Source organism: Cervus elaphus, chromosome 5 (genome assembly GCF_910594005.1).
Source record: "Cervus elaphus chromosome 5, mCerEla1.1, whole genome shotgun sequence".
NCBI classification, from domain to species: domain Eukaryota; kingdom Metazoa; phylum Chordata; class Mammalia; order Artiodactyla; family Cervidae; genus Cervus; species Cervus elaphus.
The window spans coordinates 87830011-87845498 of NC_057819.1; the positions used below are offsets into that span (position 1 = coordinate 87830011).

Genomic DNA, 15488 nt, shown 5'->3' on the forward strand with positions numbered 1-15488 from the left:
AGACTTCATATCCAGACATGGGAGGCAGCAAACCCCGTGCCCAGCTGTGTGGGCACAGCCGGGAAAGCTGGGATGGCTCATGGGGTTCAGAGCACCCACATACCCAGGTTTTACTGCTGGAATTCTAAATTCTGTCCCACCCCCACTTCAAGTGCCTTCAGGTATGAAGACATGGTGGGTGGTGCAGAGGCATACAGAAATGGGCCAGAGGTTGTTTCTGTTCTCAAGGAAACCATGTCACCGGGAGGAAAACACACACACAGCTTTGTGGGGTGAGGAAGCCGGCAGCTGTTAAAAGAGCGATGGCTTTGCACCTGGGTGGGGATTCGTCAGCTCTTAAGTCCAGCTCTGCCCACAGCTTCAGAGGCTGTGAAGCCTTTGGCAAATGATTTCACCTCCGAGCCTCAGTTCGCTCATCTGTAAAACAGGGATAAACATAGCACCTACCTCACTAGATGGAGAAGGAAATGGCAACCCACTCCAGTGTTCTGGCCTGGAGAATCCCATGGACAGAAGAGCCTGGCGGGCTCGCAAGTCCGTGGGGTCGCAAGAGTCGGACCCGACTTAGCGACCAAACCACCACCACCATCACCTCACTAGACTGTGCGGAGGTAACCTTGTAAAGTTGTTTTCTTTCTTCCAGAGGATGAGGTCCAGCCAAGGACGCTTAAAATCCGCGTGTGTGTGTGTTCTATACACTCAGGGGTTTTATCGTCGTATGTGTAAAAATTCTTTTATTTGCAAACTAGAGAAGCAGATGCCCTCTTTGTGCTCTGCTGCTTTTTAGCAGCCATCATAATCTCGGTAATTATCTGATTTATTTGATTTGCTCTTTACTGCCTTCCTTCGCTAACAGGTAGGTCCCTGGGCGTAGGGATGGTCGATCCGATCGAACGTTCTGGCTCAGCGTTCAGAACCGAAAGCTGCACTGGGGGGGCGTGGCCCGGGAGAAGGCGGAGGCGCACGCGGGCGCTGAGCCGCCGAGCCGGACGCGGTGACCTCCGCGCTTGGAGCCCAGCTCCGTGCCGCCCGCACCGTCTCCGCCACGACCTCCCGGCCCGCGCGTCCGCGCTGCAGCCGGCAGGTGGCGCCGCAGGCCGGGTCCTGGCGCCTGGAAGCCGGAAGCGGCGGCGCGGCTGGGGCGGGCTGGCCCTGGGCGTCCGAGCTCCCGAAGGGCCCGCCTTCTCCGCGCGGTCGCTGCCTCCTGCATTCCTCGCCCGTCCGGAAAGGGGCGCCGGGGGGCGGGGGGACGGGGAGGCGACTGGAGAGAGCTCCGCGGGTGCCCCCAGGACCAGCGGCCCCAGGCCCCCAGGGAACATGGGCGTGCTCCGGGCGGGACTGTGCCCGGGCCTCACCCAGGACATGGTCCAGATCTTGCGGAGCCGCGGGATCAAGACAGGTGACCGCGGGCGCGCGCCAGTGCGGGCCACACGGCTGGCCCCGGCACACCCGGGGGGGCCCTTCCCCTCCCTCCTGCGCCCCCGGGGAGCCCGGAAACGTGGGCGTGGGCGAGCCACGCCCCTGGGAGGGTAGAACGCCCCCCACAGTGTGCCCGGCCCCGCGCCGGGTCCCACGGCTCCGCCAGTCCGCGCGGGCGCGGGAAAGTCAAGTGCGGGACGTCCCGGGTCTCCCTCCCTGCCCACCAGCCCCACGTGTTTCGTTTTCAGTGGTGGACCTGGTTTCTGCAGACCTGGAGGAGGTCGCCCAGAAATGTGGCCTGTCTTACAAGGTGAGCTGACCGTCTCCACGCTCCACACCTGGGTGTCTCTAAATGCCCATCCCCGAGCAGAGGGGTTCCTGAAGATTGATAGCTGCGGGGGTCTGAGACCCCGGGAGGCCCGCTCTTTTGACGTATCGTTGCCGAATACTTTTGGGCTGCTGCAGCCCGGATCCTGAGCCGCCCCGCCCCTTCCGCAGGCCCTGGTCGCCCTGAGACGGGTGCTGTTGGCTCAGTTCTCGGCTTTCCCCTTCAATGGCGCTGATCTCTACGAGGAACTGAAGACCTCCACGGCCATCCTGTCCACCGGCGTTGGAAGGTTTGTGTGTGTACGTGCGGGACCAGGTCAGAGGCAGGGCGACCTGACTGCCTCTAGCTGGGCTTTGGATGCTGGAGTCTGGAGCCAGCAGGCTCTTTCAGGCAGTGCTGAGGACAGTCAGGACTTCTGACTGCTCTTACCTTATAAGGTTTCTCGTAACTCCTAACTTTTGGGGATGCAGAATTATTGGGGGGGGGACCTGTCCTGCGTGTAGAGTAGGTTGTTTGACAGCTTCCCTGGCCTCTGCCTGCTAGGTTCCAGTAGCACCTCCCTTCTCCCCTTGTCTGATAGTCAAAAATGTTTCCAGCTGTGACCTCTGGGTGGGTTGGGGGCAAAATTGCAGCTGGTTGAGAACCACTGAAACACAAGATGTCAGTATTTCATTATTATTCAGCAAATCAGGGCAGCTCTTCTCTGGCCCTACCTCCCCATCCATTTAAGGATGGATGGGGCAAGAGAGTGTGGCAGGACTAGGTTAAGTACCAGCCATTGACAGCGTAGTAGGTTATACAATGGAGCAGTGAAGAATTGCTGCCTTCAAACTCTGGTGCTGGAGAAGACTTCTGAGAGTCCCTTGGACAGCAAGGAGATCGAACCAGTCAATCTTAAGGGAAATCAACCCTGAATATTTGTTGGAAGGACCGATGCTGAAGCTGAAATTCCAGTATTTTGGTCATCTGATGCAAACCCCCTGATTCTGGGAAAGATTGAAGGCAGAAGGAAAAGAGGGCATCAGAGGATGAGATGGTTAGATGACATCACTGATGCAATGAACATGAACTTGGGCAAACTTCCGGAGACAATGAAGGACAGGAAGGCCTGGCATGCTGCAGTCCACTGGGCCGCAAAGAGTCAGACACAACTGGGCAACCGAACAACAACAACAAGGCTATACAATAGATTGTATGATCTCTTCGTGACCCTGTGAGTTCGTGATTATTAACCCCACTTGAGTTTAGCACAGGAGGAGCTAGGGGCAGTGGTGGGGCTCCAGCCCTGGGGTACTTATTCCTGAACTTGGTTCATTCCTCGTAGACTGTAGCAGGAAGGGGTGAGAGTAGTTTCCTTCTGCCATGTTTGGAGAGAGAAAGAGTTGGAAGAAAACAGGCGGCTTCTGGCCAAGGGAGTCTGACCTCTTCCCTGGCCTGCTTGTGTGGAATTTGATAAAGAACTCTGCCACCACAAAGGTCTTTGGATCGGTTTGGCCCTCGCTGTTTCCATAACACGTTCTCTTGGCAGGGTTCACATAACACAGTGCTTGCTTTCCCTGGGTTGAGGGTTCAGGTCTGTCATTCATCAGGCACTAGCCAGTGTTAAGCATGGGTACCAGAGATGTGCAGATGGTATGGGTATGGGTGAGGCCCCTGCCCTTAAGGAGGCTGGGGTCCACTGGGTGGAGAAGAGCAGGTGGACACGAGAGAGGTGTGAGCATGCCTGCAAGCAGCTAAGGAGTGGGTAATTAAAAGGAAGCAGGCTTGGCCTTTGGGAGTTTATAAAACCAGAGTTTATAAAATACAGAGAGAGCGGTCAGGTGGTAAACTGGCAGGATGGCAGCCACCATGGGTCACTACAGAGGAGATCAGAGAGGTTCAGGACCGCTCTGTGCAGTGAGGAATGGATGGGCCTTCTCGGAGTGCTCATCAGGAAGCAGGCACTGTTACTCTAGGTACATTATTTATCTTCACATCTACTTCCCCGATGGCTCGGTGGATAAAGAATCTGCCTGCAGTGCAAGAGACACAGTGTCTCTTGCAGGGTTCGATCCCTGGGTCAGGAAGAGCCCCTGGAGAAGAAAATGGCAACCTACTCCAGTATTTTTGCCTGGAGAATCCCATGGACAGCGGAGCCTGGTGGGCTGCAGTCCATGGGGTCACAAAGAGGCAGACACAACTGAGCGACTAACACTTTCACAACTACAGTGAGCCTGTGCCTATGAAAATCACCACCCTGGGACCTCGCTGGCGGTCCAGTGGTTAAGACTGCACCTTCCAATGCAGGGGGTGCAGGTTTGATCCCTGGTCGGGCAGCTAAGACCCCACATGCCTTGCGGCCAAGAAACCAAAACATAAAGCAGAAGCAATATTGTAGCAAATTCAGTAGAGGCTTTAAAAATGGCTCATTCACATCAAAAATTCTTTAAAAAGAAATGAAAGCCATCATCCTGTAGATAAGGAAACTGGGACTCAGGTTAAGAGACTTGCTCAAGATCCCCCAGCTAGGGATTTCCCAGGTGGTCCCGTGGTTACGACTCCTGTGCTTCCACTGCAGTTTGATCCCTGGTTCGGAAACTAAGGTGACTTCCCTGGTGGCTCAGACGGTAAAGCATCTGCCTATGATTCGGGAGACCTGGGTTTGATCCCTAGGTCAGGAAGATCCCCTGGAGAAGGAAATGGCAACCCACTCCAGTACTCTTGCCTGGAAAATCCCATGGACGGAGGAGCCTGGTAGGCTACAATCCATGGGGTCGCCAAGAGTCGGACACGACTGAGCGACTTCACTTTACGACTTCACTTTTTGGAAACTAAGATCCCACAAGCCCGGTGGCACAGCCAAAGGGGAAAAAAAAAAGATCCCGCAGTGAGTAAGTGGCAGACCAGGCCCTTGAGGTCACACCTGTCACACTGCTAAGCCTAAGAACTCAGCTCTAAGGCATCTGCCCTGTTGCTCCCTCCAGGCAGGAGGCTATGTCATGAAAGTAGAGTTACAGGCACGGTGGAGGTGGGCGGGGTGGATGGGGCAGGGGAGGCTGGCAGGAGAGGCCCAGGAGGATACAGCAGGGGAGGGTGTTGTGAGCAGATCTGGGGCAGGTGACAGCAGGAGGCATATTGAAGAAACGCTGTAAGCCTTCCTGCTGGGGGGATACAAAAGTGGCAAATCAAAGATGACCTCTAGGTTTCTAGCCTTTGTCACAGTGGTCTTTGGACACCTGATGGGTATTACTCTGACATGGGAGGGGAGGGGAGTTCTGTAGTCAACAGCTCACAAAATGCTGGTTAACCCAAATGAAGCAGGTTTCTCTGTTTTTTTATTGGGCTTCTTTTTTTTTTTTTTGGACATGCCATTTATCATGTGGGATCTTAGTTCCCCAACCAGGGGCTGAACCTGAGCCTCCTGCCTTGGAAGCAAGGAGTCTTAACCCCTGGACTGCCAGGGATGTCCCTCTGCTGTAGATCTTCTCACTGCCTGTAGTGCTGGGGGCATCTTACAAGTGGGAGAGCAGGCAGCAAGCCTCGGAAGCAGCTGTATTGACTGGGGGAGATAGGTGGTTCCTTGAAGGCCAGAACTGTGTCTTGTTCATCTCTGCCTCCCCCTTGTTTTAGAAAAAGGCCTTTAGGAAATGTGAGACAGTCAGACGATGTTTGAGTGAGTGACTGAAAGAATGAATGAAAGCCAGTCGGGGGGGAAGGTGAAGGATAAATTCCAGACAGCACTTGTGTTCAAAACAGGAGGTTAGGCTCAGTTGTACTTCTGTTCCACAAGGCAGGTGGTGGTGGGGTCTATCCATGTCAAGGTGGATTTGGGAATTCCTTATGGAGATCCTCATGGCCAGGAATGTGATTGATTCTTGACTGTAGAGTCCAGACCTGTGGTTTAGCCCAGGCTGCTCATTAGAATCATTTGGGAAGCTTAAGAAATATTCATGCTTGGGTCTCTTTAGAAATTCTTTGTTTTCCCGCCACGCCATGTGAGATCTTAGTTCCCTGACCAGGTACGGAACCTGTGCCCCCTGCATTGGGAGCGCAGAGTCTTAACCCCTAGACCACCAGGGAAGTCAACATTTTTGAAATAACATGATAATAATGGAGAACAGATTAAGCAGTTGCCAGGGGCTGGCTAGGGATTTAGGGGTGAATGGGTGGGGGTGTGGTTATAAAAGGGTGGCCCAGGGAGCCCTGCGGCTATGGAAATGCTCTGTCTTGATTGCAGTGGTTCCATAAACCCACATGTGGGATGAAACGACAGAACTGTACATGTGAAGACACGTGGAAGGAAAGCAGGTGCAGCTCTGGACCGCACCGGTGTTGTTTTTCGATGTTGCACTAAGATGTAGTACAATACATCTTAGCGTAAAAGATGCTACCTTAGTGGAAACCAGCTGAAGGGTACACGGGACCTCACTACACGTTGTTTGTTTTTGCAACTTCCTGTGAATCTATAATTATTTCAGAGTTTTAAAACATGACAAATTATGGGCCGTGCTATTGAGGAAACCCAGCAGGGGCTGTGATGGAGATTGAGAGGAGAACCATTGAATGGGGCAGCGAAGAGACCTCCGCAGAGGAGTGATTACCCAGAGGTGGTCTTTAAGGCGAGAGTGAAAGGATGAGGGGCCAGAGGGGGAACACTCGGCCGTGCCGGCTTTCCCCAAAGGAGACTCCACAAGGAGAAGCCTCCTGGCCAGAGATGTCAGAAGGTCTCTGGACAGAACAGTGCTTGGAAGGAATGTCTTGCTATTCCTCCTCCCCTCCTCTCCTCCCTCCCCTCCAAGCCCTTCGGTTGATGCTCTGCCCTCCTCTTCTGCCATCAGCCTGGACAAACTGCTAGATGCTGGTCTCTACACTGGAGAAGTGACTGAAATTGTAGGCGCCCCGGGTAGCGGCAAAACTCAGGTACACCTGCGGCCAGCAGCCAGGAGGGCTGGGGGAGGGGGATGCATAGTCCTGGATCTCTGGGGAAGCTTCTGCCAGCATCCTGTGATTTCAGAGCTTGGAAGAGAGAAGCTGGTTGGTGAGGAGCGGGACTTGAACTTGCGTCTTGGGGCCCATTCACGCCTCTGGGATCTGGATGAGATTTGGTGGCGGGGGGGTTCCCATTCTGGGCCCTTCTTGAGGGCTCAGGTTCACCCAATGGCCTGTCTCTACTCAGGTATGTCTTTGTGTGGCAGCAAACGTGGCCTATGGCCTGCAGCAGAACGTCCTCTACATTGATTCCAATGGAGGGCTCACAGCCTCCCGCATCCTCCAGCTGCTTCAGGCTAGGACCCCGGATGAGGAGGAGCAGGTAAAGGCAGGAAGGTTGGGTTCTTTTGAGGTTCTGACACCATAAGACTCCATTATCTAACATGGCAAGAATTTGGAACATTTGGGTGACTAGTCATTTCTGGTTTTGAAACTTGCCGTTCAGCCAATGCTTCCTGTATTGTAAAGCCTCCCCTTTATGACATCATCCCAGTTGGATGCTACCCGCAAGGATCCTTCCTAGAAACCCAGCCCCTGGCATCCCCTCATTCAGGGCAGACACACATCCAGCCTCTGTGTTTCTCCCCCGTATCTTGCCCAGGGCAGACACGCCGATCACTGCCACTCCTTCCCACAGAGCTCTGACTTGGCTTTGCAGCTTAGCACCCAGGCAGCCAGCATGCTGAGAACCGGCCCATCAGACAAAGCCCATCGCCATCTCTACCTGAGTCCTTGTGTCTTAAGTGCCTCTTCTCTCTCAACCACAGAATTCCTCTTCCTCTCTTGTGACCCCCGGCTCCTCTTCTCCAAGGCCCTCCCTTCTCTCTCCTGCCCCTTCAGGCAGGAGCTCTCCAGAGGATCCAGGTGGTGCGTGCGTTTGACATCTTCCAGATGCTGGACGTGCTGCAGGACCTGCGAGGCGCTGTGTCCCAGCAGGTGAGCCTGATCTTCTGCCCTCCCTGCTCCCCGCAGCTCACCCATGCTGTCTGCGTGTGGGCAGGTGTGCAATCGGGTGACTCTAGCTGTGCCTGCCATTCCCAGGATGGGATTTCTGGGTGCTCAGTCCTTTCCCTCCTCAATTCTCTGCCTCCTTGTTCACATGCCCATCTTCCCCACTAAAGGGTAAGCCCCTTTCTTGAGTGCAAGGATCAGTCCTGTTCATCTCTGCATTCCAACTGGGTCCATTCAGCTGCAAATAATAGAGTCTGTCTGACAGACACTTGAACCTTGAAGACATGTAATTATCTCACATGAGTCTGGAGGTTGGTACACCCATAAAATCAGGGCTCTAGGTTGGTGTGCCTGATTCTCTGGCTCTTTCCCCTCATGATTGCAGAGTGGCTGCCATGGCTCCGAGCATCATGTCTTCACACATCCATATCCAGGGCAGTGATAGAGGCCTCTTTTCTGTACCTCTTTCTCTGGAACCCACCATTACACGTCCCAGTTCCCTTTACATCTAACTGGCAAAAATTGAGTTGTGTTTTTATGTCCTAGACCAGAGGTTGGGCCCACCTTCCCTGATGTCAGGAGATTTTCTGCCCAGTGCTTGAACACATTCAGAGTCCTGTTGACAAGAGAGAGAGGTTAGGAATGGAATTTGCATTGGTATCCTACCTGATAGGTGTTTGGATAGGATATGGTGCATGATTTATATACCTTTACATTTGGGAGAAACCTTAGACTAGTTTAATTTATCTTAAACTTTTTGTCTCACCCCAAAGCATATCATGTTACTAGTGTTGTATGTAACATAAATCTTTTTAACAAACTTTAGACAATATAATGGTTGAACAAATACTTGGCATAGGAATCATAGCAGGTTATGCCTCCCCATGTGTTGGGACATGAAGTAGTCCTGACCTAATCCGACTCTCTTGTTGGAACTGAGCAAAGTGAGGGCCAGAGACATTCAGTGAGTTGCCCACAGTCACCGCATATTTTGGATAAGAACAAAGCTTAGGGACTTCCCTGGTGGTCCAGTGGTTAAGACGCTGCACTTCCATTGCAAGGGGCATGAGTTTGATCCCAGGTTGGAGAACTAAGATCCCACATACCTCATGGCCAAAAAACCTTTTTTTTTTTTTTAACATTAAGAGCAAAGCTTATAACCCAAACCTCTCAACTCCCAGGTCAAAAGACTTTTTTTTTTTTTTTTTTTACTGTAGCACTGTTAGATGATATGCATTCTATTATTGCATAGCAAGTTACTGCAAACTATGACTTAAAACAACATGTATTTATTATCTCAATTTCTGTAGGTCAGAAGTCTGGGCACAGCTTGGCCTGGTCCTCTGCTTAGGGTCTCATTAGGTTGTGATGAAGGTAGTAGGTGGGCTGTACTCTTATCTGTAGGCTCAGCTGGGGAAGAACCACTTAGAAGTTCATTCAGATTGTTGTCAGAATTCATTTCCTAGAGGTTTCAGCTTCTTGCTGGCAGCTGGTTGTTGGCTGAGGCCATCTTCAAGTCCTCAAAGCTGCCCACTATTCCTGCCATGTGCTTTCCATCGGCAGTTCACAGCAAGGCTGCTTGCTTCTGCAAGACAGCACACCTGTGAGAGCGGAATGCAACAGGTTGTCCTGTGTGACAATGTGACCATGGGCTGGCAGTGCGTTCTGTTTGACATATACTGAAGCCTAATCAAAAGAGTGACATCTGGGACTCCCCTGGTGGTCCAGTGGTTACGACTTCGCCTTCCAATGCAGGGAGTGCAGGTTCGATCCCTGGTCAAGGAGCTAATATCTCAATGCCTCGGGGCCAAAAAAACTAAAACATAAAACAGAAGCAGTATTGTAAGAAACTCCATAAAAAGTTTAAAAATGGTTCACATCAAAAAAATCTTTTTAAAAAACAGAAAAGAAAGAAAAAATCTTCTGATCGGGGACCATAGGATCTGAGCACGGATTTCTCAAATTTAATTATTTTAGAGTATCTGATATCCTGTGATTTAAACGTTCTCTGTCCATCCAAGTCTTCAGTGAAAGTGAAAGTGCAAGTCGCTCAGTCGTGTCCGACTCTTTGCAACCCCATGGACTATACAGTCGGGGGAATTCTCCAGGCCAGAATACTGGAGTGGGTTGCCATGCCCTCCTCCAGGGGATCTTCACAACCCAGGGATCAAACCCAGGTCTCCTGCATTGCAGGCAGATTCTTTACCAGCTGGGCCACCAGGGAAGCCCAAGTCTTCAGTATAATCTGTTATACATACACACGAGGGTGGGGGGAGAAGGCATTGCTTGAGCTCCATCATTGAGGGGCAGCTGTATTTGGGGTGGGAGAGGGTATTTCCTACCAGTTTCTGATAGAGGAGCAGGTTTGTCTGGTAACGGGCGCCCACCTGGAGGCCAACTGGTTGGTGGCACCTGCTTCCCATCACCCGCCAGGTCCGCAGTTCTTCCGGGACTCTGAAGGTGGTGGTTGTGGACTCCGTCGCTGCGGTGGTCGCCCCACTTCTGGGAGGTCAGCAGAGGGAAGGTGAGTGGTGTGGCAGAGCGCAGGGTGGAGGGTCGTGATCTTGCCTGCCGGCTCTGGAGTGTCCCGTCTTCGGCCAGCCTGGTCCCCGATGCCCCGCTGCCCACCCTCTTTGCTCTTTCTCCTCCAGGCTTGGCCTTGATGATGCAGCTGGCCCGAGAGCTGAAAACCCTGGCCCGGGACCTCAGTGTGGCAGTGCTGGTGAGGAAGTGGGCTTGGCCAGCCGTGCTTGCCTTCTCTCTGCTCCCTGGACTTCACCAAGTGGGGAGGTGTTCTTTCTAGGTGCTCTTTATTTCTTTAAAACAGCAGCTTCTGAACCCCCAGAGTGACCCTTTGGGAAAGGGTCATAGCCCAACTTCTGTGGGTCATCTCGAGTGCCAGACTGTGAAGGGATCAGACACGTAAACAGCCAGGGGATCAGGCAATGTTATCTTTAACACTTAAAAAAAATTAATTATTTGGCTGTGCTGGGACTTAGTGGCAGCGTGTGGAATCTTTAGTTGCAGTATGCTGGATCTAGTTCCGCAAGCAGGGATCGAGCCCGAGCCCCCTGCATTGGGAGTGCACAGTCTTAGCCACTGAACCACCAGGGAAGTCCAGGGACAGTCTTGTTTTTCTTTTTACTTTCTTTTAAGTCAGGTTTATTGAGGTGTAATTCACACAGTAACTTCTCTTTGTTTGAGGTTTGACACCGTGGTATCTGAGGAGATCAAGATACAGAATATTTCAGTCACCCCGGAAAGGTGATTTGGTTTCTGTCCAAATGTCCAAAATGTCCAAAGGTGATTTGGGATCTTTTTTGCTTTTAGAGTAACTTTTTCTGCTTATGCAGTAATTTTTTGGAAGGCAGCTATGCTCACCACTATACCACCAACGCTGCTTATGCAGTAATTTTTTGAAAGTCTTCACGCTTCTCATAGAAGAGGGTAAAAAATAGTTAAATATAAGTGTCCAGTTTGTAATCAATCTCCACATCTACAGAGACCATATTAAGTGTTTTTTTTATATACCTTCATTGAATCTTTTTTCTCTACCTATATACATATACTTTTAATCAACTTTCCAACTAAACTGTAATTTATGGTTTTTTTTTTTTAAAGGACACCATTTCTCGAATCTTTTAATAGATTCTTTAAGAATGCCATTTTTAGCAGCTACATGTTTGGGGGTGGGGGGCTGCGCTGGGTCTTTGTTGCTGGGCGTGGGCTTTCTCTGGTTGCGGCTAGTGGGGGCTGCTCACTGCGGTGGCTTCTCTTATTGTGGAGCACTGGCGCATGAGCACAGGCTCAGTAGTTGCCCCGCATCATACGGAATCTTTCCAGAGCAGGAATCAAACCCCACTGGACCACCAGGGAAATCAGGCTGCATGTTATTTTGCTTAATACCATGTTACAGGGGGCAACTTTTTCTCTAAAGGACCAGGTAGTAAATACAGTTGGTCTTCCCTGTCCATGGGTTCTGCATCTGTGGATTCAACCAACCACTGCTCGAATCCACAGTTAAACCGGCGAATAGGGAACCTGTGGATATGCAGGGCCAACTAAACTGCACCATTTTATTGATTTCTTTTGGCTGTATCAGGTCTTAGTTGCAACAGGGGGTTTAGTTGCCCTGAGGCACGTGGGATCTTGGTTCCCAGACCAGGGATTGAACCTGTGTCCCTTGCATTGGAAGGTGGATTCTTAACCGCTGGACCACCAGGGAAGTCCCTACACCTTTTCATGTGAGATGAGCATCCGCAGCTTTGCTATCCGTAGGGTCCTGGAACCAATCCCCCTGCAGATAATGAGGGATGGCTATATTTGAGCTTTACAGTCAAATAGTCTGTGTCACAGCTGCTTAACTGCCTATATTGCATGAGAGCAACCATAGACAATCCCTAAACAAGTGGGCATGGCTATGTTCCAATAAAACTTGATTTTCAGAAACATTTCTGGGGCCAGATTTGGCCTGTGGACAGTAGTTTGCAGTCCCTGGAATACCATAACAGTCTTATTTCCTGATTTGGGGACTTTATGGGTCATTAGCAGTTTTCCTCTATTTATTTTATTTATTTTTAAAATATTTACTTGGCTGTGTCAGGGCGTAGTTGCAGCACGTGGGATCTTTGTTGCATCCTGGAGCATCTTTCTTTGCTGCACGTGGGCTCTCTAGTTGTGGCGTTGCAGGCTCAGTCGTTGCAGCACACAGGCTTAGTTGCTCTGCGGTACGTGGGATCTTAGTTCCCAGATCAAGGATCGAACCCATGCCCCTGCATTGCAAGATGGATTCTTAACCACTGAACCACCAGGGAAGTCCCAGTTTTTATTTATTTATGTTAAATGATCCTCTCAGCCCTGTTCTTAGAATGGCATCCTAAACTGAGATCAGGGAGGTTACCATGTGTCCTGCTGGACTCCCCTCTTAGAACTGAGTACAGGGGAGCAGAAAAAGCATAGGGCAGGACAAGAGTTTTCCTCCATTTAAAATAAGACCATAGTGAACATCCTTATATCTAAATCTCTTTATATATCTCATATTTCTTCAGACTCCTAAAAGTACAGTCAGTGAGTCAGGGACACATGTATTTGTAAATAGCCTAGATATGGCACTGCTTTTTGTGCAGTGTAAAAGGATCTGTTTTCCTATTATTTTGTTCTTTTACGGATCCCAAGGCCATCCTCGCCTGCTCTGTGCCAGGCTCTGGCTTAGGCAGCAGAGATTCAGTTATGAACAAGCCACACCTCTGCCCCCCCGGGTGGGAGTTGGGGGGCAAGGGGAAAACCTCAAGAGGATACGGTGAGGTTGAAGTCCCTTACGTAAGACTAGCCTGGGCAGGGTAGAGCTGACCGACCGAAATAGGATCCCCCTGCCTTCGCAAACCCCTCCTACCTCTATACACAGATGCACACCCTGACACAAAGGGGTGGGTGGACGTGGTCTCAGGATGCCCGTCTGCTGGAGTTGAGGGTGAAAAGTGAAAGTCGCTCAGTCGAGTCCAGTTCTTTGGGACCCCTTGGACTGTAGCCACCAGGCTCCTCTGTCCATGAGATTCTCCAGGCCAGAATCCTGGAATGGGTAGCCATTCCCTTCTCCAGGGGTTCTTCTTGACCCAGGAATCGAACCTAGGTCTCCTGCATTGCAGGCAGATTCTTTACCACTAGTACCACCTGGGAAGTGTAGTAGACCTAAGCAGACAGCCCTGCTTATCCTCAGACACTTGCCCCGTTACCTTTTGTTGGAGTCAAGCCATTGTGGGGCCTTGTGGTTTATTTATCTATTTTTAATTATTTGTTTATTTTTGGCTGTGCTGGGTCTTCATTGCTGCATGCAGACTTGCTCTGGTTGCGGCGAGCGGGCGCAGTGCAGTCTTACTGCGGTGGCTTCTCTTATTTCGGAGCACAGGCTCTAGCGTTCACAGGCTTCAGTATTTCTGGCTCACGGGCTCTAGAGCAAAGACTCAGTAGTTGTGGTGCATGGGCTTAGCTGCCCCGCGGCATGTGAAATCTTCCTGGACCAGGGCTCAAACCCATGTCCCCTGCACTGGCAGGCAGATTCTTAACCACGGACCACCAGGGAAGTCCCGGCATCATGGTTAAGTGGCAAGAGCTCTGTGCAAGTCAGGAGCCCAGGGTTCTGACTCCAGACTGGTGATAAGTCTTGGAGCCTTGGGGAAGTCGTTTCCTTGTACCTGGCCTCAGCTTTCCCATCTGTAAAATGAAGCCATAGGAGCAAATGTCCCAGCATTATGGGTCTATAAGCCTTTGACTCCTTCTGCCGCAGGTGACCAATCACACGACCCGAGACAGGGACAGCGGGCAGCTCAAACCTGCCCTGGGACGCTCCTGGAGCTTCGTGCCCAGCACCCGGCTTCTCCTGGACAGCGCCCAAGGCTCAGGAGCTCTGGGCAGCTGGCGCGTGGCGTGTCTGACCAAATCCCCCCGTCTGGTGAGCCGGCCCCTGGGGAAAGCCAGGAATCCAGGCCCTTGAGGGTGGCTTCCATGCCTGCAGATGTCTGTGAATTCCTGAAGGCTGAGACCCTGCAGCCAAAGAAGCTACCCACGTGGGCTGCTCAACTCAAACACTGACGCTTCCCTCCTGTCTTCTTCCAGCCAACAGGTTGCCAGGAGACAGTGGACTTAGGGAGCTGGGGGACCCCAGCGTTCCAGGGAGATCACAAAGGACATTGGGAGCAGAGCCCAGTGTTCCCGGGAGATCACACGTGATGGTGCTGTTGATGGGGAAAGGGACAGGCCGCAAGGCCCCCAACTCACCTGCACAGTAATAATGCCTGCTGCTCGCTGCCGGCAGCCCCTGGGGCGCTAGAGACACTGTCTCATCTGGAAGCCATCTCAGCCCTCAGCTCCTCTCTCCAGAAACACAGCGCTACTGGCAAGAGAGGATGCTCTTGTGGAAGGACCCAGAAATTCATGCTGGTACCAGGTTTTCATCCCTTGTATCTACCATGTGTGTTTCCAGCGGGAGCCGGGTTCATGGACTTGGGCATCTCTCAAGAGGCACCCTGGTGCCTGGATGGATAAACCCTGCACATCACTGTCCTACCCTCCATCCTGACACAGTGACTGAGCTTGAGGCCTCCGGCTTGCCTTTGTTTCCCTTCTTTTTTTTTTCCTTTGCCTCTGTTTTTCCATCTGTAAGATGGGGCTTCTTTCCCCTTAACTCTGACTTTGACTTACCGGGTGAAGTAATCTTGGTAAATGCAACCCATGTGTATATATGCTCAGTCGTGTCTGACTCTTTGCGACCCCATGAACTGTAGCCCACCAGGCTCCTCCGTCCGTGGAATTTTCCAGGCAAGAATACTGGAGCGGGTTGTCATTTCCTCCTCCAGGGGATCTTCCCAACCCAGAAATTGAACCCGTGTCTCTTGGCATCTCTTGCGTCGGTGGGCAGATTCTTTACCACTAGTGCCAAAACTCTTCCTTATCTAGATCCTGCTCTTTAAAACATATTAATACAAAAGAAATTCACTGAGCTGCAGAGCCATCTGTTTTCCCCCAGACGGTGGTTTTTCAGTTTCCCCGAGTGAGGCCCCCCAGAGAACCCCTGTTCCTCTTTCCCTCTTGTCGATTTGGTTTCACACACCTGCATGCATCGCCGTGACCAGGTGAGACCGGGAGCTCACTGCAGTCCCAGGGATATAACCTAAGAGGAGGGGAAGACGTGACCTGGCCCCGGTGAATCCAGCCGCCTGTTTAATGTGCGTGGGGCCCTGGGGGGCCCCTCCCCTGTGAGAGTGAGCCAAGGTGCTGAACCATGGCCTTGCCCATAAACAGGGGAGAATTTGCACAGTCAATAGAG

The 15488-nt window shown here is 51.7% G+C and overlaps 1 protein-coding gene and 1 non-coding gene across 3 annotated transcripts; one reads left to right on the plus strand and one right to left on the minus strand.

Annotated features, from left to right (window-relative positions):
* Positions 1–1109: 1109 nt before the first annotated feature.
* RAD51D (RAD51 paralog D) lies at positions 1110–15161 on the plus strand. Of its 2 annotated transcripts, XM_043903043.1 has the most exons (10): positions 1112–1399; positions 1668–1729; positions 1918–2036; positions 6565–6646; positions 6903–7037; positions 7556–7651; positions 10100–10190; positions 10318–10388; positions 13950–14114; positions 14279–15161. In XM_043903043.1, the coding sequence occupies exons 1-10, from the start codon at positions 1318–1320 to the stop codon at positions 14390–14392; spliced, it is 1017 nt and encodes a 338-aa protein (XP_043758978.1). In that variant the 5' UTR covers positions 1112–1317; the 3' UTR covers positions 14393–15161. The 2 variants fall into 2 exon arrangements, with proteins under 2 accessions (XP_043758979.1, XP_043758978.1); XM_043903044.1 differs by lacking the exon at positions 13950–14114 and having other exon boundaries at positions 1110–1399.
* LOC122695919 lies at positions 12509–12635 on the minus strand. Its single transcript, XR_006341650.1, has one exon.
* Positions 15162–15488: the final 327 nt, after the last annotated feature.

Bases quoted from the DNA above. Each gene is read 5' to 3' on its own strand.
- RAD51D (XM_043903043.1), top strand. From the start codon at position 1,318: ATGGGCGTGCTCCGGGCGGGACTGTGCCCGGGCCTCACCCAGGACATG. The intron at 2,037-6,564 runs GTTTGTGTGTGT...TTCTGCCATCAG, and splicing joins CTGTCCACCGGCGTTGGAAG to CCTGGACAAACTGCTAGATG. The intron at 14,115-14,278 runs GTGAGCCGGCCC...GTCTTCTTCCAG, and splicing joins TGACCAAATCCCCCCGTCTG to CCAACAGGTTGCCAGGAGAC.